The 20385-nt window shown below is 38.7% G+C and overlaps 2 protein-coding genes across 2 annotated transcripts; one reads left to right on the forward strand and one right to left on the reverse strand.

Annotated features, from left to right (window-relative positions):
* Positions 1–1779: 1779 nt before the first annotated feature.
* LOC114154681 (RNA-binding protein MEX3B-like) lies at positions 1780–13234 on the reverse strand. Its single transcript, XM_028034001.1, has 5 exons — positions 12214–13234; positions 9734–9972; positions 9569–9614; positions 7010–7761; positions 1780–6128 (listed from the first exon to the last, which is right to left on the reverse strand). The coding sequence occupies exons 1-5, from the start codon at positions 12821–12823 to the stop codon at positions 5721–5723; spliced, it is 2055 nt and encodes a 684-aa protein (XP_027889802.1). The 5' UTR covers positions 12824–13234; the 3' UTR covers positions 1780–5720.
* Positions 13235–14465: 1231 nt separating this feature from the next.
* Positions 14466–19165, forward strand: tmed7 (transmembrane p24 trafficking protein 7). Its single transcript, XM_028034271.1, has 4 exons — positions 14466–14602; positions 14921–15108; positions 16378–16623; positions 17305–19165. Exons 2-4 carry the CDS (start codon positions 14950–14952, stop codon positions 17539–17541), a joined length of 642 nt encoding a protein of 213 aa, XP_027890072.1. The 5' UTR covers positions 14466–14602; positions 14921–14949; the 3' UTR covers positions 17542–19165.
* Positions 19166–20385: the final 1220 nt, after the last annotated feature.

Genomic DNA, 20385 nt, shown 5'->3' on the forward strand with positions numbered 1-20385 from the left:
TGTGTTGTTGCATTTTACCAAATGAACAGAAACGTTGATCTGTTTCAGTACTTCAATTCCAAAAGGCAGACTTCAATCACTTACCGTTACATATTTGAAGCATTTCTTTTCATTTGGATGATTGTGGTGCCACAAGGACACTTAAGCTTTTCACTTCCTCCTGAGTAGAATATAGTTTATAATCTAATCAATGACAAATTTGATTTTTTTTTTTTTTTTTTTTCCAGAATCAGAGTAACAGCTTTTGGTCAAGTTTGTGTGCAGTTAAAAAGTAACCATGAAAAATCTGAAATGTGCTTTTATGACTATTTTGGAACAAAGCATGGAGAAATGTCTCATGGTCCAGACTTTCTTCCTTCCATTTTCTAAACTTAGTATTGCGCTAATAAAATAAACGCAGTAATAAGTAAATAAAATAAAAAATGGTCAACTATAAGTTAAACTACATATTTTTGTTACATTAGCTGTAGGCCACCATCAATATAATCAGAAATAAAAGCTTGAAATATACAACAATGTAATGGCAAACATACAGTTATATAATGGTAAATAAAAACTGAAATGTAAGCATTTCAGTTTTTGAACTGAATTTCAAAACGCCTACTTTTGCAATAAAAGTGTATTCTGATTTACTGCGATGCACCGTTTCACATTCACTCTAGTGTCTGCCAATGTGTACAAGAAAAATTACGTTATGTAGAATAAAATATATAAATTCTCATTTTGAAAAGGACATTTTGTAACATCATGGGTCCAACCGACTAGAAGCAGGGAGTCAGTCCTCTTCTATGAACTGACAGCATTTTACTCTCATTTTAGTAACACTTACTGAGACTTTTTTTAATCGATGTTGGAAGATGAGGCGCTCACTGAGGTGAGTGACTAACAAGTGGTCAGGCTCAGGCTCTTCACCAGCTATAGCTGCATTTCAAACATTCAGGTCTCAAATCTGAGGTTTCTACACATTTTTTAATGTCTTTTTTTTTTTTTAAAGAAATTCTTATTTTCTCTTTCATTATTAGTTTCTTTTTGCTGTAAATTCAAGATATACAGATGTAATATTTAGGAGCGTGCAAAAAAAAAACAAAACATAAGGTACAACTAGATAGACCTAGATATGAGGACTGAAATAAATTGATCAAAAGGAAGATGGAATCAATGGAAGGATAAATTGACATATGGTTACTTAGATGGATGAAAGCTCAGATCAGAAGACATGGACAGAAAAACAGGTGGATGTGAAAATGGAAAGATGACTAAAGGGACATGAGGAAAAGACTGACCGACAGGAAGGATGGATGAGCAGATTGAAAAAGACAAGCACTGATGGATGGATAAATGGACAGATGGACAAACGGACAGCAGGCTGATGAATTGGTGGATAATTGGATGTTCAGACTAATGAAGATGTAGATGGATGTCGGCAAGTTGTAGAGCCAGAAACTTGTGTGAACCGACCAAATTACAACCTGCTTCAACAGAAACAAAACGGATGTTGCTGAATCTTATTGATTAAACACTTAAACTGGAGCTCAGAGAGAGAATAAAGTCTGGAAACAACTTTATGGACAATGCAGTTTCTTCTTCGAGGTAGACCGCAAAGTCAAAGCTCCGACTCTCAACATTTCTGCACTCCATGAAGGAGGTAATCTTCCGTTTAATCCTGGTTTAAACACAACCGCAGCCTCCGCTGGGATTTCCAGTTACCCGGAGCCACAACATGACTATAAGAAGAAGAAAAAAATCCCCCCCCCCAAAAAGGACGACAGGAATCTGAAGTGGCTTAAAATGAAACCGTCTTTATTACGTAACTTTAATATCAGAAAAATAAAACTCTTAAAATTCTCTTTACAGCAAATATATAATATCAGTGCTTTGGCCGCAATAACTTAAAAGGCCATTATAAAATATAGTCTGCTTTAAACTCCTGACTTAATTTGAAGAATTTATATGCCTTAAGACTCCTCCTACACATATACATAACAAAAGTGTAGTAAAATTAGCAAATACTTTGAACCATTGGTACAGCTTTGAACAATATGCATTAGAGATAGATAATCGAAGATACATCTTAATAGTATACCGTTCTTAATTTTGGTGGTGTACAGACATGACAGGCAGCTTGAATCCTTGGCCTTTTTACAGTTGCAGTGAAGATCCACAATGGCGGTAAATGATGAAGACATGCTCGTGATGCACATTCCACTTTCAACTAGGTTTAACGGCAGCTATCAATACTATTAATCATCATCAATACTGTAAACTACTAACTAGACTACAAGCAGATAGCACTGAGACGCTCTCCTCTGCAACATCATCTGGATTTCCAGCTCTTCATTCGCTTAAAATCACCCCAAAAAAGTAAAAATAGAAACAAATTTAAAATATTATTGTAAACATTTTGATATAGATATATTTATGTATATATGAAATGTAACAAAATAAAAATAAGTTCTGTATATTTCTCAGTCATTAACAGTAATTTTTTATATAATACATACACAAAAAGAAACGAAAAAAAAACATCAATAGGTTCATGTCGACAATCCGAGGGCCGGTCGTGTATTGCATTCCCTCAGGCGGAAAGAAAAATAATAATAATAAAAAGATCAATCCTTTGAAGAGATGAGAATTAAAATAACTGGGACGGATAAAAGAGAAGACGTATGCAGGTGAGGTGGGATTTTGTTTCTTTTCTTTTTGCACTTTTGGGTCTTGTTTGGTTCCGTTTCCTAACAAAAGTTCACCCGCCCGCGAAGGAGAGGATACAGAGGAGTTTAGGTTGAAACCACGTGATGGGTCCGAAATACTGATCACAGCTGGAATGCTGGAGGGACTGCAGTCCAACGTCCACAAAAACAAAAAGCAAGCAACAGGATTGACCTAATGTAGTGAAATCGTTCCAGCTGCTCCTCCTCCTCGCCTTCAAAATGTCTGAACTGATTCAGTCCTACAGGAATCTATAGACACCGGTGTTTAAAGCTAATACTTGAGAAGGTCTCCACATGTATGTACCGTTCTGAGAAACAAGAAGTAAATCCATGCATGTAAGAAGTGAGATGAGGTGTTTGTCCTAACTGCTCAATAGTGTGTCAAGTATTGTGTAGTGCACAAAATTGTAAGAAAAAAAAAAAAACAACTAGAAAATCTTTATGTTCAGAGAGGTAAATGAAGATTAGCCCCGATTGAAATCCAACAGAAAACACACTTTTGAGTGTTAGTAAGTCTTAAAAGCTTTCACATTTTGTCACTTTAAACCCTGACTCGCCTGACAGCTTCTCAGGGAAAAACCAACAAAGTCGTACAGAATTGTAAAGTGGAAGGAATTTGCATTCGGTCCCATTCAGTCAGATACCCCTAAATAAAAACCAGTTTGATCACCAAAAGGCAATTAATCAGCAAATGAATTGCAATTAAATCTTAATCTTGCTGGAAACCAGGGGACACAGCAGACGGACTTTAAGAAAAAGTAAAAAACCATAAAACAGAAGCTCAGTTTGAGGCAGACCAGACAGGAAGCAGCAAGCAGGTGGAACAAGGTGAGCCCGTCAAACAAGAGCAAGATTAAAGTTTATGGCCCACATACGACAGGTGGGAAAAAACCCTCGACACAACCATGAACTATTTGTAATGGCAGCATCATGATGTGGTTCTGCTTTTTCTTCAATGGGGACATAGAATTTAATCTGAAATACATGAAGCTAAAAAACAGGGGAAAAAAGCAGCTGCTGAATATTGAAACTGCAGCACAGGTTCACCTTCCAGCAGGACAATAACACGAAACATCCACAATGGAATGGTTGGGATTTTATTATAAAATACATCTTCATGTGTTAGAAAGGCACAGAATCCAACTGGGAATCTGGAATAATGGTTGATAATTGAATGTGCTTTATTTTTGTTGCAAATTTCAGTCACTTTTCAGCTGCAAAGTCTTCTAAGTGTTGACTGTAGAGGGCTGAATGCAAATACTACGCTTTGTATAAACTATGATCTTCACAATTGTATGCTACTTTATGTTGGTCTTTCACAAATACAAAAATTTCAATAAACTAAATTTAAGTTATTGTAGTTATAGTTATGTGACAAAATGTGAGAAGTTTCCATAGTTACAAACGCTTTTGTATGGCGACTGTATCGGAGCTCTGTGCTTACACTGTTTTTATAGAGTTGTATCTGCCTGCTTCTTCTGGACTGGTTCAAATACTGAGATGATTTTTGCATAGGCCGGGCAGATGAGGTGCAAAAAGAAAAAGCAGTGGGTGGCCTTCATCTCCGTTTCACATCTCAGTGGAATAAAGCGGACAGGTGTGGGATGGAGCGGTCCACGTTGGAAAAAAAAAAAAAAAAAAAAAAATCAACATTCAAGTTAAAGAGAAGATTCTCGAGATGGCTTTAAAAATAAGAAATAAAAACTTGTACAACAAAAGCAGCCAGTTTGTACTTCACTGGGATTTGTTCAAGGTTACAGCTGGAAACATCTGCCAGTTTTGATCCCAAGTGATACTTTTTTAAGAAGGACGAGCCGCATCTAAATAAAAAAAACTAAACGACGATACCAGAGAGGAGGAATGTTACAAAAGACGTGCCTAGCCTTCTAGGTGAAAACCAGCGCATGGTTTCCCCATGTGAAGATGTAAACAAAAACTATGACAAGAGGAAAGAAAAAGTATAAAAATAATCAACTCTTTTCAACTTTGTTTCATCGAGATACTTCCACCTGTCAGCTTGTGTTTTTTTTTTTGTTTTTTTTTGAGCGGGAGATTGGGATTTTATTTTGGAGATAGTGTTGTGATGGTAATTATAGGCTTTCCAAATAAAAAAAGGCCACAAGTTTGTTTGAAAACAGAGCAACACCGTGTCAGCTGAAACCACTCGTCTCCTTCCTTTACGCTTGGGAATTAGGCACGAGTTTACCGTAAACTGGTTGAAGTGTAACGGGAAAGCAAAGCGCCGATGCTGAAGAAGCACAGCATCCTCGCGGTCTAAGGAACAAAAATATGATTGCTTATGGAGTGTAAAAACTTTCCAGTTATAGGTCTGACCCACTTGGTTTTAAAAACCCTCCTTTGGAGTGTTTTCATACCTATGAAAAAAATTGATTTACAATTTGGACGTAAACCGTACAATTTTAAAAGGAGCCGGAAACGTGAGAAACTTGCCTTGATGCCTCCCTTCCTGCTGAACTCACTAAGTAATTACACCGCCAGCTGATATGAAGTCTTACTGTGAGTAAACATGCTTGCTTCTTTCAAAGTTTCGTCTGGGATAAAATGTCTGAAATGGCAAAAATGAAAAAATAAAGCGTTGGCCCTAAAGGCAAACATTTTTCTAATATACTTTGAAGTAAAAAAATAAAATAGGAAGAAAAAACAATTAGGATGAGAAAGAAAAGAAATTTTCCAACCCTCCCAATGCTACATAGAGGTTCTAACCCTCCCGTTATTCAATCAAGAAGACTTCACAATAGCAGGCACAAGAATGGGCTCAGCACCCTAACCCATGCCCTAAACACACACCCTTCCTATCCCACTTCACCGACTCTCTGCACCTTTGTCAAATTAACACCAGCCTGGAGAAAGCTGGAGCGGGGAATTACCTAGACGCTGATTTGGGGTCTTGCTTTTAAAGTCCCATACATTAAGCTATGAGCCAGAAGTGTCAGGGGGAGGCTGACCCCTGAATCAGCCATCAAGGGGAAAAAAATGGATTCTAACTAATCACATATTGCGCAGTTGAATGGCCTGCGTGGCCGGGGACAGGCACACAGGGCACACGGCCTCTGGGCCCTGGCAGATTTGTGTGGCACAATCGAGACAGAACAGGTTATGGCCGCAGGGAACCAAGGCAGCGATCACCTGGTTCTCCATGCACTGGATGCATATCTCCTGCACCCTCCCGGACGAGCCGAGCGCAGGCCGGTAGGAGAAGGAGGAGTCGGGGGGCGAAGAGGAGGTGGTGCTTTCGCTGGAGGAGGAGAAGGCCGAGCTATAGGAGGGGATCCTGTGGGCATCGAGGGTCCCGGCCGACCCGAAAGGCCTTCGGTGAACAAGCTGGGCCTGAGGGTGCTCCAAGGCCTCGGTCCCAGAAAAGGTTGGAGAGAGGCGTGGGGTGCCAGGTTGGCTGGTCTGCAGAGATCAACAGAAGCACAGCTATGAAACTCATAGAGCTGAAACTATTAATCTGATTAATCGATTATTGAAATAATCAACTAATTTAGTAATCAATCGCAAACTGGAGTATGTAGACTTCAGTTAGTAAAAATAAATAAATAAAAATCACCACATGTTCAAAACCAGAACTTCTCAAGTTGCAGTTTTAGCTTTAGCTGGTAAAATTAAGTTATATATAATGTATTGCTATCCAGTTAATCGGTTTAAGCAGTTGTTCCCAAACCCAAAGTGTGGGGTGCAGTGCTATTGAAGGGGGGGTCGCGGGAAGCAGTATGGATGAATGAAAAAAAAAACATTTACACAAAAGTGTTTCACTGTAAAGATGGCTTGTAGTGTGTTTTGTTGCAACCTGAAGTATGAAATAAACTTCAGTGGAGTTTGAAAACAAAATATGTGTATAGGTTCATGTCTGGTTGAACGATGTGTCTGCCCAGTTGATTTTTTTTTTTCTTTTTGTGGGGATTTTATTGTAAACCATAGGGGGGCCCAGAAAATATTTTGTTACCACTGGGTTAATGTAAAAGGTACATTAATCAAATGATGAAGCATACAACAGAGGAATGCTATGTTGTCGCATTTTTGGCAGTAAAATGTTTATTTGGCTGTTTAGAAAAGAAATTGAATTATCGGTTTATTTGTATTGTCGTTTTATGCATTTCTATAAATGAACACAAAAGGCTTACGAGATTAAATAAAAAGTCAGCAGAAGGTGCCAAATTTTTTATCTGACTAATTGTCTGAATAATCAATAGAACAATTGATTAGTAAAATAATCGTTATTGGCAGGTTTGAAGACTGGGGTTGAAGACTGGCGAGGTGTCTTCAGAATAATTTACCTGGGACTGCAGGGAATCGAAGGCCTGAAGTGACGGCTGGTCCACGAAGGGGCTCCAGATGTGCGGTGGTGCAGCGGACTGCGAGGTATGGGCAGTGGAAATGGTTAAGGGCTCGAACCCTGAGGAGGACCCTCCGCCTCCCAGACTGAAGAGCTCTTCAGACCCCACACTGAGAAGGCTGTCGCCAAACCAGAAACTTGTGCTGCTGCTGCTGCTGCTGCTGCTTGTACTGTTGTTGTTGTTGTTGTTGTTGGCGTTGGCGTTGAAGGGGAAGGTTGGGCTGAAGTCGGCCATCCGGTTCCCGTTCCCGCCGCCGTAGAAAGAATCAGCCGAGCTGGAGCCGCTGCCCAGAGAGCTGGAGCTGTCGTTGCGGTAGGTGGAAGACATCCTGACGGTGCTGCTGATATTGCTATTGACCCGCTGAGAACCACTGATGCTGACCGGCAACAGGGTTCCACCGCTTGGCGACGACGCGCCTGCGTGGAGCCACCCGGCCTCCCCCACACCAACGGGGTTCAGGGAGGTCTCGAAGCTGACGTCGGTCCCGTTGAATTGGAAATCGCTGTTATCCACGCCAGGAGCCTCGACGCCCCCGCAGCTGCCGGTGCGCAGGGCGATGTGCGCCTCGATTTCCTCCCTCGCCCGGTCGACGTTCTCTGGCATTCCCGTGACCTCAAACACCGGCTCTTTGTCCCGACTTGGAGTCACGATGTAGGTATGCGTCTGCTGCTGAATGCGCTTGATGGTCGCTCCTGGAGGACAGATTAAAATAAAAATTGATGGTAGAAGTTTGACTCCATGAAGCCACCCCCAACTCAAAAGCATAAGGGAAAAACTCAATATTCTTAGAGTCTTTGGGGTTAGAAATGTCTAATTCAGTAACCACCACCAGCCAGAACCGCTTCCAAGACAGGGTGGATCGGTACCGTCACGGTTACACCAAGTTCTCACTCTACCACGTTATTGCAGGAAACGTTTTTCCAATTCATCATTTTGGTGAAGCTGTGCAAACTGTTCCCTGAGAAGACTAAAAAGGTTCAATGTGTCGCTATGGTCTCACACATACTTTGATTGTAATGTGTGGCCATTTGAGCATCTGTTCCTTTTTCCTCATCTCAAACCAGTCTGCTTATTCCCCTCCAACACCACTGCAGAGGGGAATTAGCATTTTTCTAACATCTAGATTTTCATTTTAATGAGGTTTTTCAAGCTGGAGGAAGAAAGTTTGGTTTATCCATTTGCTACTGAATGCAAATGGATAAACCAAAATTAAGATTCTTTTTTTTTTTTTAAAGTTAAAAGTAAGTAAACTTTATTTATGTTGCACCTTTTACAGGTCAGAATCTGCCAAGGATGCTACAAAGATGTAAAAACACAGATGATACAACAAAACAGATAAAACATAATGCATATAGCATAATAGAAAGTAAAACTAATTAAAAGCCAAAAGTGATTTAAAACTAAAAAGGTAAAATTAATGTACCAAATAATTTTTTTAAATTACTGAAAGAACACAATCTGCCTAGTAGGACAAAAAGTGTAAAGCATTAATGATGTGCAGACGTCTGGATGAAAAACAGAGCTGTCATAAAATGCAGCTGGAGAAGCTGGGAAAACCACAAGCAAAGTAACACCAAAATTCTGCAAAAAGCTCTCTACATTCAGTAATTACTCTCCTTCAGATGGCGGTGATGATTATAACAACCCCTGGCTTTAAAGAAACCCAGCTGTGAAATAATTACAGCTTTTAACTGTAAGCTGCTCTGATGACTCACCTGGCTGAAGTGCAAAACACTAAAATCCAGTCTGAGGACAGAAGGCTTTTAAAAGGGCAACACTAAATAAAGGCAAATGAACAGATGTCTTGAAATATAGCCAGAACACTTCTGTGTATTCCCCAAGTTAGAAAAAAATAAGCAACTTTTGGACTTTTTACTGTTCTTATCTCGTATATTTAGTTTACTGAGAATAGTTTAAAGCAGAGATTCCCAATCCTGGTCCTCAAGGCAAACTACCCTGCATGTTTTAGATGTTTCTCTGCTTTAATACACCTGATACTGCTGACTAAAGTTCAGAAAAAAAACTGTTAATCTGCCATCAATTTAAATCAGCTGGGCTGAAGTAAGAAAACACCTAGAACATGCAGGGAAGTGTGCCTTGAGGAAAATGATTGGGAAACACTGGTTTATAGAGTAATTTCAGAAATAAACTCAAGAGATTTTGAGGATAAGGATGTTCAGGGAAGTGAAAGACAATTGAAGAAATCAAAGAACTTCAAAGGAAGGATAGCTATGAGCTTGCAGGTCAATGAGTTTTCTAATACTTGGAAACTAGCTGCATAAACTGATTATCTCATGCTGTTTCCTAGCACATATAAACAGGTTATTTTCAGAAAGAAAGGGAAGTGAGATAAGCTTTTATTTGAAAAAAACAATTGCTTGTTTTTCCAATACTCAAGCGAAAAAGTAACAGAACAGATGCAGTTGGTTATACTTTGATTCTTTTTACAACACAATCTCAAGTAAATGGAGCACAGAAACATTTATGGGAGCAGCTCACCTTTGGGGCCCACAACCAGACCAACGACGCGATATGGAACGCGCACCTGATGGGGCAAAAAGAAAAAAAGAAAACACAGAAACATTACCACCTTTTTAATGGAACCAGCTTTTAAAAAAGACAGTGGAAGAGAACAATGGCATCAATAGGTGAATGCAAGCTGACCTGAATGGTCGTCTGCCCAGGTAGAGCAGGGGCCCCTAAGCCAGTCACAGCAGACAGAGGGCCTGTCTTGTTCCGGGAGGCTCGGATCAGGGAAAAGTGCTCGGCTGCAGACAGGATCTCTCTCTTAGCCATGGCTACATCTTCTTTGCGCCCCGTCACGACGAAGACGGGTTGCTCTCCCCTCACTGGCGTCTTTATGTAGGTGTTTGTTTTGGCTCGAAGTGCCTTGATTTTACAACCTGGAGGAACACCACAAGGACAAAAAAAAAAAACTCTGATACAGCTTGTAAACTTATATTGATGTAAAGATCCACGGACAGTTTTAGTCATACATTCTTGCACGCAGTGGGGAGAATTCTGGGAATTTTTTCAATATCTTTTCCAGCTTAGACCTCTAGATTTTATATCAACCATCAAAACTAGCAGTATTTGTCTCTGTTTGACATTTTATAGTCAACAAAACCAGTCAATGGTCACAAACAAACTGATGTATGTTTATGTTTCGTATCTAAAAGACAAAAAGATTGGAAATTTTGGCTTTAAAAGGGCCAAAAAAAAGGAACTGAACATCTATACAGGGTGGGTTGTAATTGTGTAGGTTGTTAGTCAGGAAGGAAGGGAAGAAAAAAAGAGGGAAACAAAGAAAGCAAAATAGGAAAGAACCAAAAGGTTAGGAAACAATACAGGAAAGGCAAGGAGAGAAAGAAGGACAAAAGAAAGGAATGTAAAAGAAGACATACTGAAGGAAAAAACTGAGGACAAAACAAGGGGAAGGATGAGAGGAATAAGAAAAGACAGACATGAAAGAAGTAAATAAAACAGGAATAAGGAAAGAACAAAGCAAGGAAATAAAAGAGACAATAGCATAAAAGGAATAAGGTCTCTTAATATAAACATTTTACAACCCTCTATTTTATTTTTTCCATACTTGTTCAGACCTGGAGAACACTCAGATGAAATCCTCTACTTTTCCAGGCTGCATAAGAGTTTTAGGGCCACAAGTACAAGGTTTCTGAATGGTAAATTTCCTCCAGCTGAGCTTTATTTTAGCGGGGTCCAGTCTCCTTTCCAGTCATTATTTCCACATCCAAGTAGCTGGGCTTATGAATTAAATATTCCTTTTAGCAGTGGTTGAGAGTCCAACATTATTACCAGAGCCATTTCCTGTTGTTGTCAACACCAAGCACCCTCCCCCACCTGATCTAAAACACTACATAACACTCAGACGACCAGTTTAATCTATATGAAGATTATGTAAAGCCCTTTATAGAGGAAAATGACATTTTTTTAATATTAAACACATATCTTGGGTTACAACTGTGAGCCGTAAAACCTCAATAACGAGCAAAGAGCACGCTAAATCTTCAACAGCTGATGTGGCATAGCAATGGTGACCAGCTCTGTTCTTTCTTTTCTGCTCCCAGACAAAGCGAAGCCGGGTAGAAGCACGACAATATTCAGGCGAGGATGTTCTTATAGTTCAAAAAGCCCACAAAAACATTCAGAATATTAAGTAATTCAAAAGAATTGAAGGTTGGAGACAGTTGGTTTAAAGAAGAAGTTGATATGTAAACTTTTTTAAAGGATGTTGGGTCAGGGTGGTGTTGACCCAGTTAGCAGTGTTAGCTAAGTTAGCTTGAGCTAACGCCAACCGCAGTAGACAAACAACATTGAAGTCAGCGTGTGGTTTGAAGGCTTCCAACTTGGTTAAAGGGTAATTCCACTGAATTTCAGAAATTAACCTTTCCACATTAGCTCAAAGGTTAGAAGTACTTAAATTCTGAAATGGATAACACACTCAACGTATTTTATAGTAAAATATATGCAAATCCTTACATTTAGATGTCTTTGGTGTCTCTAACCATGACACAGGTCTAACTTAAAAACAGCATTTTATATGATGGGTTTTGACCTAACAGACTAGAAACAAACAGCTTGTGAATTTTTATATCATAAAAAATATTTAATGTATGGTGTTTTATTCTTTGCACTTTCCGTTCTTAATTCTTGAAAAAACATTTCACGAGAAACAGGATTTTGTGTCTCAAATTCTGCATATTTGAAGCTGCAACATGTTTAATACAGCAGCCCAAAAAGCTAAAATGTTGTTTTGAGTTTTTAAACTTCGTGGTTCCCGAATGGCAAATCCCGCGTAAAAATAAAATTAACTTTAGTTCAAGTTCGGCTATTCTACAGATTTCACAATTTGACCTAGAGAGGCCCAACAATGATCTACCAGTCATTAAATGCAGTGAAATATTCCTTTATTTAAGAAGAGTGTCGGCGGCTCCGAACCGGATGCTAACTTCAAAAATCGTTGTAGCTAAAGGTGCAGAGCAATAAATCAGTTAACTTCTTTTAAAACTTTATACATTTTATTTCACGTAAAATCCTCCCCCCCCCCGACAAAGTTTTGAAGAGATACCATAAGGAGTGTATTGTTGGCTCATAAACAAACCAATCGACGGGAAAACCCTTACCCTGCCTCCCCACAATCTCAGCGACGTGCTCGGAGCTCGGTACAGCCACACATTCGGTCGTGTTGACGCTCTTTCTCCGGCTCAAAAGCGAATGCTCGGCCTCGAAGCCCGGCTCCCCGTACACACCGGGTGGGAGCATCACCATGCTGGCCGCCGGGGGTAGCGCACTGCCGCCGCCAACGCCGCTATCATCCCGCTCGTCTCCGTTGTACAACAATACCGTCTCGACGTGCGGCGGCTCCATCACGGTGCCGCTCTGCCCTGATGGGAGGTGCTGATTACGGTGGGCCTTAGCTAGCAACGCGCCCGAAGAAGTGGCAGCTATCCCTTCGAGCTCTTCGTCCTCTGCCGTTTTGTTCGCTTCATCCCCCGAGGGCGGCCGATGCAGCGGGAGAGGCTTCAAGTCAAGGACCGTACCGAGGATGCTGAAATGGGATACCGCAGGGAGCTGATGGTGAAAGGAAACACTCTCATCTGGTCGCTCAGGAGCCTGGCTCTGGCTGCCGTGGTGCTCGTCGAGGCCCATACCGGCGAAAGCGTGCACGAGCGGTGGTGGGACCTCGGACTCTCCCTCATCGGCCTCCAACAAAGACGTGCTACTTGGCATCATGCAAAACCTACTTAATATTGCTGTTCAATTGAAGAGAGTACAAGAAACAAGTGAAACCTGTTTTTGATGAATAAAAAAATAATAATAAAATAAAAAAGCGACCAGCGCCTGTTAGTTGAAATGTGGGGGCTTTGTTTTGTCTTTTCAGTTCTCCATGCAGCCCTCCCCTCACTGTAATCTCGTGCTAGATATCGCGAGACTTGGTTTTAAGGTCAACCTCGTCAATGCTGACAGCGAGACTAATTTGGCATGAATCATGCAGGGTTGTTGGGTTGTGATTAGGTTATATTATATCATCATATTACTTTCTAGTTCATTTGTAGCTTACACCATTGTAATATATATTTAAGTCGTATTTATTGGAACTACGACGTGTTAATCATTTTCTCTAAAATGCACCATTATTATTCTGTATTTAAATATCTGTTTCCACTTTTCTAATTAAATAATTTACATACAGTACGGTATTAAGCTGTCTTCAAACCTCAAGTACTTTCTCACATTTGTTTTATTTCAACCTCAGTTTTCCACATCTTCGGTGGAAGAAGCTCATATTTTAATTGTGCACTCAAAAATTCAGCCTATCTGACTGTCTGAACACAGTGACCCATGGGAGAGCCTGATGGGTTGATTAAAGAAAAATAAATGATAATAAATAAAACGAATAATTGTGTAAATGTGCATTAGATGCAAAAGGATGCATAACTTACTTTTGGTAATTATTATTTTTAGTTTTTAACATATTTATGCACTAAAATGCCAGAAGACAAAAAAAATTGGCTACCTCAATGATTATTAGAGAGGGAGCATGGTAAGAATACTTCAGGTTTTCTCTTTTAGACTTCTAGACTCCATGAAGAAGAAATATAAATGCTGGCAACTGGAACCAGGTGGTTTACATTAGTTTTATTATAATGCAGGACAAACATTGATACAATTTGTAATTCATTAGAAAATAATATATTTTAATGATAAAACACTATAAAAACAACAAATTTGCTTAAGACTTTTTTTTTTAGCTCTTCACAAAAATTGTTCCTGCATAACAGTGTTATTCATGCTTATATTTTTGCTGCGTTCACAGATCATTAAATGTGTTAGTTTTTGCTGGAGTCTGGAGTATTGAACGGAATAGAATTGAAAGATCCCTTTTTGTCCCACAGCGGGAAAATTCAGGTGCACCAGCAGCAAGTTAAAGGTATATAAAAGAATCACAATTCAAACTAAGGTAAATCTAAAATCTGAACGATAAGAATAAGAGACTGTACAGTAAGGACACCATGCAAAAAAAAAAGATATGTGGTCAACTTAGATATTTATTAACTCTCATGCTTTATTTAACAGATGTAAATGGTAAATAATCGTCTCCTATTAGCGTATCACTTAATTGAAGGAACATAGTATTGAAACAAAACCGAAGCGAGCAGAAAATCAAGATTACACTTAAATAAACAAACTACTGAGGTTTGTGTGTACACAACTAAATTTAAAGTTTTATGGGTATCTTAAAATTACTGAAACTTTTTAAAAACAACTGAAGGAAATGGTGTAACAACTGCCATCTCATTAAGACCCACGTTGGAATATATTGAGAAAGAAGATGCGTTCCGCTCGCCTGTCGGAAGAAGTGGTCCACGTGACATCAATGACGCGGCCCTTTTAACAATTTTGACCAATGAGAGCGACAGACAGGCGGGCGTTTTATCGATGACAGCCAATCTCCTCTCACGTTTGTAATACGTCTTCGTAGCTTTAGTTACATCCGGGTGAAGACTTTAGGTGAGTCGGTAATTCAGACTGAGACCAAATACTGAATTAAAAACATGCCGTTATTAAGTTTGTCTTGACTTGTTATACATTTATATGTATAAAACTACGAGTTAGTCAACAACATAAAGTCCGTAAAAATTAGAAGTTGCTTTGTGCTTCTACATCAAGTAGCTCAGAAAGGTGGCTAGTTAGCTTTAAGCTAAGCGCTCACCGCTTATATCAACGTCCGGATCTGTTTTAATCACCGTTGAAGTCCTGTATCTCCCACCGTTTTTACAGTTTCGTTTCGACATTATGTTTACATTTGGTTGTTTCTTTGGTGTTTAGGTTATAGCTGTTGGCTGTCGGTGTCCAGGATGTTCAGGTCGCTTCGGTTGCTGCTGCAGTTGCTATGGGCCCAGCTGCTCTGTGGGTGGGTAATGGGCTCCGAGCTAACCTTCGAGCTGCCTGACAACGCCAAACAGTGTTTCTACGAGGACATCATCACCGGCACCAAGTGCACGCTGGAGTTTCAGGTATTCATAGTTATGGTAGCGTTTGTCATGTAGCGGCTTTGTAATTGATTTCCCCTGTAAGGTTTTTATTAGTATTTAATAATAGTATTTAGTTGAATTAACTAAGTGCATAGAAAATTCCCATGACTGTGTGGTTTTGTTGTCTCTCCTAGGAGCAAAAACACAGCTAAACAGATGAGCTCTGAGCCTGTATGCAATACATGGGACGAAAACACATAGTTGGTGGCAGTATCAGCCCCTTTAATGGCTTTATCCATGAGGGAGATTAGTATAAATACAGAAAGACATGGCAAAGTATATAATTGATAAAGAATAGATGAATTTGTTGGCAGCTACAACTAAGCCAATGGCCACTTCCTGGACGAAGCTAAGCATGGTTAATTTGTTATTTTGCATTTTTACTTGATTGTAATGTGACAATGCACATTGATAAACATGGAAGCACCATATAAATGTGCTAAATCTTCTAAAAGTAAGAAACCCCTCAAAACGATACCTACCAAGAAACACAAATTTAAACTTAAGAGTTGGCAAGAAAAAAATGAGACAAACTCATTCCAAAAAATGTAAGTAAATTATGAGATTATAAATTTCTCAACTGGAAAAGGTAGTGTATCTCTCAGGGCTACTAGTGGAAAGTTTTAAGAATCTTAGTGTGTGGTTTGTGTGTGATGATCGGAGGAAGTGGGAGATGAATAGATTGGGGCCTAGTCTGCAGTAAGATGGCCAGTAGTTTGATCTGTCATGTTTTTTAAAAAAAGAAGAAGCTGCAGCAACAGCAGAGCCAAAAAGCAAAGGTCTCAGTTCACGAGTTTCTATTTAAACTCTCACCTATGTGTATGAGACAAGAGAAAGAACGTTTGATTCCAGATTCAGACGGTTGAAATTAACTTTCTTAATAGGATTACTAAGATCTGCCACGAAGTTAGGACAAGGACTTCTGTCTCAGAATATTTTCAGAATTGGCATGCTTTGGATTGACAAAGTATTGCCTTTAATCAATGTGATGGATTATTGAATGCAGATAACATTCCTATTCTGTCATAGAATTGCTTTGGGTCTTGATGAAGTCAGTATATGATTTATTATTGTGCTGAATATGTAAAAAACATTAACGTTTCTATAAATCTAACAGATTTGTTATGGACAGTCATTAGTGAGTCCTTGGTGTTAATCTGTCAAACACAATACCTAATCAAATCACTATTCTGCACTAGAATGTTGTTTTTGTGTAAATAAAAATAATTGTTCTTCTCTTTGTTCTCCCAGGTTGTAACTGGTGGTCACTATGACGTAGACTGCCGCCTAGAGGACCCAGACGGCACTACACTTTACAAGGAGATGAAAAAGCAGTATGATAGTTTTACCTTTACAGCTGCCAAGAATGGCACTTTCAAGTTCTGCTTTAGCAACGAGTTCTCCACTTTCACACACAAGACCGTTTACTTTGATTTCCAAGTCGGTGATGATCCTCCTCTCTTCCCCAATGAGAACAGAGTCACTGCTCTCACTCAGGTGAGTGTTAGGTTTGCTGATGTGTAGCACAGATTGTAGCAATGTGGATAACACTGACAAACAATAACACTTCAGTACATTGACAATTCAAAACCACCATGTTGACATTAAAGTTAGTCTGGTAGAAACCTGTTTAAAAGAATAGACTGTTGTCATCACAAGAATGACAACAGTCAGAATGTTTTTTGTCCTTATTATATTTTGAATTTATTGTTTTAAATTCTTTGTGTGCTTAGCTTTTTCACTTTATGTTTTCTATATCTTATTGATCACTCATGTTCAGCATTGTTTCAGCTGTGGCTGGTGTTAAAGTGTTTTATAAATAAAGTTAATGATTGTGATATCCATATAACCACATTATTAAAATGAAATAAATATATTAAAGTAACTGCTGAGTTCTTCTTCAGCAGTGAACTTGAAAACCTAAAAGAGGGAAACAAAAATCTTGCGATCACTGTTCAGCCTCTTCACATTATTTGGGTTGGATTTCCTAAATTATTTGCGTCCGAATGTTCCTACAATGTGTTTTTGTTGTCAGAGGTGCAAACCCCCAGAAGCAGCTATGCCAGAGTTTAAGTTCTTCCCTGTTTCATTTTCAGCTTATTTTGAATATTGAAAAATATTTCTGTTCCAACTAAAGCTCCTAAATCAATTTGTCTTCAATTCCTTCACTTGTACCAGATGGAATCAGCCTGCGTGTCTATCCATGAGGCACTGAAGTCTGTCATAGACTACCAGACGCACTTCCGCCTCCGAGAGGCCCAGGGGCGCAGTCGGGCGGAGGACCTGAACACCCGTGTTGCCTTCTGGTCTATCGGAGAGGCCATTATCCTGCTTGTGGTCAGCATCAGCCAGGTGGTCCTGCTTAGAAGTTTCTTCTCGGACAAGAAGACCACCATGACACGAGTTGGATCGTAACAGCGTTTGGGCTGCAGGACCTGGTTCATCACTTTTTGTTTATATCTGAGCAGGTGTGCATAGCATAGAGTGAGTAAGAACAGCAGTGCTGATGTGAAGGTTTGCTCATATCAAACATTCTGATATTTCCTTCTTGATTAGCACTGTGGTTCTTAAAAACTTTATGCAAATAACTCTTGTGGCAAAAATTGTGTTGAGGGGTTAAGTAAGATGACAGGAGGGGCTAGATGATGTGGTTATTAAAAACAGGTCAAGCTGGCCTGTGGTTACAACAGACCTTGAGTTGTTATGTTCTTGTTTTATTTGTGTTTTTGTAGTGTCCGTCTTTTACCCTTCCCCATCTGCTGCATTTTTCAAAGTGCAGTTTGTAGAAAACAAAATGTACTCAATCTTGGGATTTATGGATATTTCTCCAATCTTCATCTCTGGAATCACACTTGACGCAAAGGTCGCTCTCCACAAAGATTTTATTTTACCAACTAAATCTATTTGTTAATAAATAAATCTGTTTACTAATAGAATAAATAGATTCATTTATTATATTAGGTGAGCTAAAGAAAATTGTTTTGGTTATTGTCAGCTTTTCATTTTAAATAAGTCATTTGAGAGGATGATGCCAGAGAAAGACCATCATTCATACTAATTTAACTCTCCTGCACAAAACTTTGATTTGTACACTCATCACACTTAAGTAACCAAATACCTATGAAAGAATTAATTGGTAAAGCAGTTTAATTTCAATTAACTACATGTTCTGTCAGCTAATTAATGCCTTGATTTATCACCAAGATTAAATTTAGGAGTTGTGCTGTTTTATTTGAATTGTGCGTTTTGTGTCTGAAGGTGGTAAAGCCAACAATTTTAACTCCACAAGCTTCTCCAATTTGTGTTTAGTGGTTTATCTAGTCCTGCCTTTTTCTGTTTTAAAGTGTAATGGCATATTTATCCCGTAGCCTTGTGTTCTTTTTAGTTTTATGCAACACTGTTGTAAATTTGTTTAAAAAGTTGTTTTTTTCCCCAACAAAATACTTTCATTATTATTGGGTTAAAATTGTAATTTGAATCAATCTTGTGCTGGCTAATTGGATTGTTTACAAAATAAACAGTAAGCACCCATATTTCTAGTTTCATTTTGATTTTGACTCCAGAGTAAACCTGTTGCACTAGATTAAATTGGTTTGGTTTTCTGAGATTTATTTATGTTTTGTTTATTCACACACACCACTGAGACACAACCTTCCTATGGATTATCAGTGGTTCGTTGCAGAGTCATAATGATAGCAGATCAGCTGAAAAACCTTACTTTTATATTTTAAGGGGTTTAAATTTATTGATAATTTACCGACATGCTTTACCAGTGTTTTTTATTCCTTATATTTTCTATTTGTGTTAATTGGATCGAACAGATAATTTAAAAACACCTGAATGGTTTACTAAAATATCTTAGATATGCAGTTGCGTTTTGGTTTTTGCATCTTTTCTAGTCACCTTGTTTTAATACTGATGTGTGGTGGAATGTTGGTATTTCTCCAAACCTTATGCACTGGTAGTGATAGGTCACTATACCTGTGGTAATTTTTGGATGTTAAGATACCGGGATGTTTGAATAAATTTCTGTTCAAAATTTCTGTTTATATGACCTTTTTTTTAATCACTTTGTGAAGAAAGGCACATTAACCTTAGAGCCGTACCTCCTGGTAATCTTTCTTTCAACCTGTAGGGGGCGGTATTACCAAAGCTAATGGAAAAGTCGTCAAATCCAATTAAACGTTGCTATAACATTGCCCATTGTTTGGAAGACAGTAGAAAAAGATGGAAACATTTATACCAGGGGTGCCCAAAGTCGATCCTCGAGGGCCAACATCCTGCATGTTTTAGTTTTCTCCCTGGTTTAACACATCTGGATCCAATGATGACTCGTTAAAAGGCCTAAGAAGAACATTGACATGCTGATAAGGTTGTTACTACCACCAGGGAGAGAACTGAAACTTGCAGGATGCCGGCCCTCCAGGACAGACTTTGGGCAGCCCTGATTTATACTTTAAATTGAGACTACCTTCCCCTCTCAGAAAAAAATAAATTATCAACTAAGGCAACAATTACGTTTAAACATGCAAAAAATATTGACTCGCAGTTGGATATGAGTGTGTTGCACTTCTAAAAGGCTGACGTAATCTGCCATAGAATATTGTCCTTACCAATTCACATTTTTACACATCAAGGTTGTGTATTAAAAGCTTTATATCTTAAAAATGACTGTTTTTGTGTCCCCTAAGGTTCCAATAAAATGTAAGCAGTAAAGAATACTTAGTCCCACACAGTATATATTTGTACAACATAATTATGTTCACCATTTGCAAATTACTCATATTGCTTCATCGTGCACACATGCATTTTGGTCTTATTTGTGCTTTTATAATAGACAAATTATGTCTGTTTGCTTTCTCTTGTTTAAGTCACATTATGTCTCATAGCATTGCAATGTTTATTATATCTCACTGCACTGAGATATAACAAACTTTTCTTTATATTAACTATATTTTTTAATATGGGTAAACTTTAGTCATTACATTGGTTACAGACAAACGTAATAATTATGAAGTGGAAAGAAGACAAATAGATTTTTATCTTTCTTTGCAAAGTATGGTATGAGTATTCAGCCTAACACATCCACCAGTTGTTGTAGTGACAACAGCAAATCATTTGACATATGTCTACTAATTTTACACATCTATACACTGAACGTTTTGCCTATACTTCATCCTCAGACAGATTTGAAAGATTTAATCTATAAAAATGAATTGTCTGGGTCATTCTAACATACAGATATGCTTAGATCTGAAT

The sequence above is a fragment of the Xiphophorus couchianus genome, chromosome 12 (genome assembly GCF_001444195.1).
Source record: "Xiphophorus couchianus chromosome 12, X_couchianus-1.0, whole genome shotgun sequence".
NCBI lineage: Eukaryota > Metazoa > Chordata > Actinopteri > Cyprinodontiformes > Poeciliidae > Xiphophorus > Xiphophorus couchianus.

Excerpts from the sequence above, each read along its gene's own strand:
- LOC114154681 (XM_028034001.1), bottom strand. The coding sequence starts at position 12,823 with ATGATGCCAAGTAGCACGTCTTTGTTGGAGGCCGATGAGGGAGAGTCC. Across the intron at positions 9,973-12,213 it reads TGAGATTGTGGGGAGGCAGG|GTTGTAAAATCAAGGCACTT; the intron begins GTAAGGGTTTTC and ends GTGTTCCTCCAG. Across the intron at positions 7,762-9,568 it reads TCTGGTTGTGGGCCCCAAAG|GAGCGACCATCAAGCGCATT; the intron begins GTGAGCTGCTCC and ends TCTGTCCTCCAG.
- tmed7 (XM_028034271.1), top strand. The coding sequence starts at position 14,950 with ATGTTCAGGTCGCTTCGGTTGCTGCTGCAGTTGCTATGGGCCCAGCTG. Across the intron at positions 15,109-16,377 it reads AGTGCACGCTGGAGTTTCAG|GTTGTAACTGGTGGTCACTA; the intron begins GTATTCATAGTT and ends TTGTTCTCCCAG. Across the intron at positions 16,624-17,304 it reads GAGTCACTGCTCTCACTCAG|ATGGAATCAGCCTGCGTGTC; the intron begins GTGAGTGTTAGG and ends CACTTGTACCAG.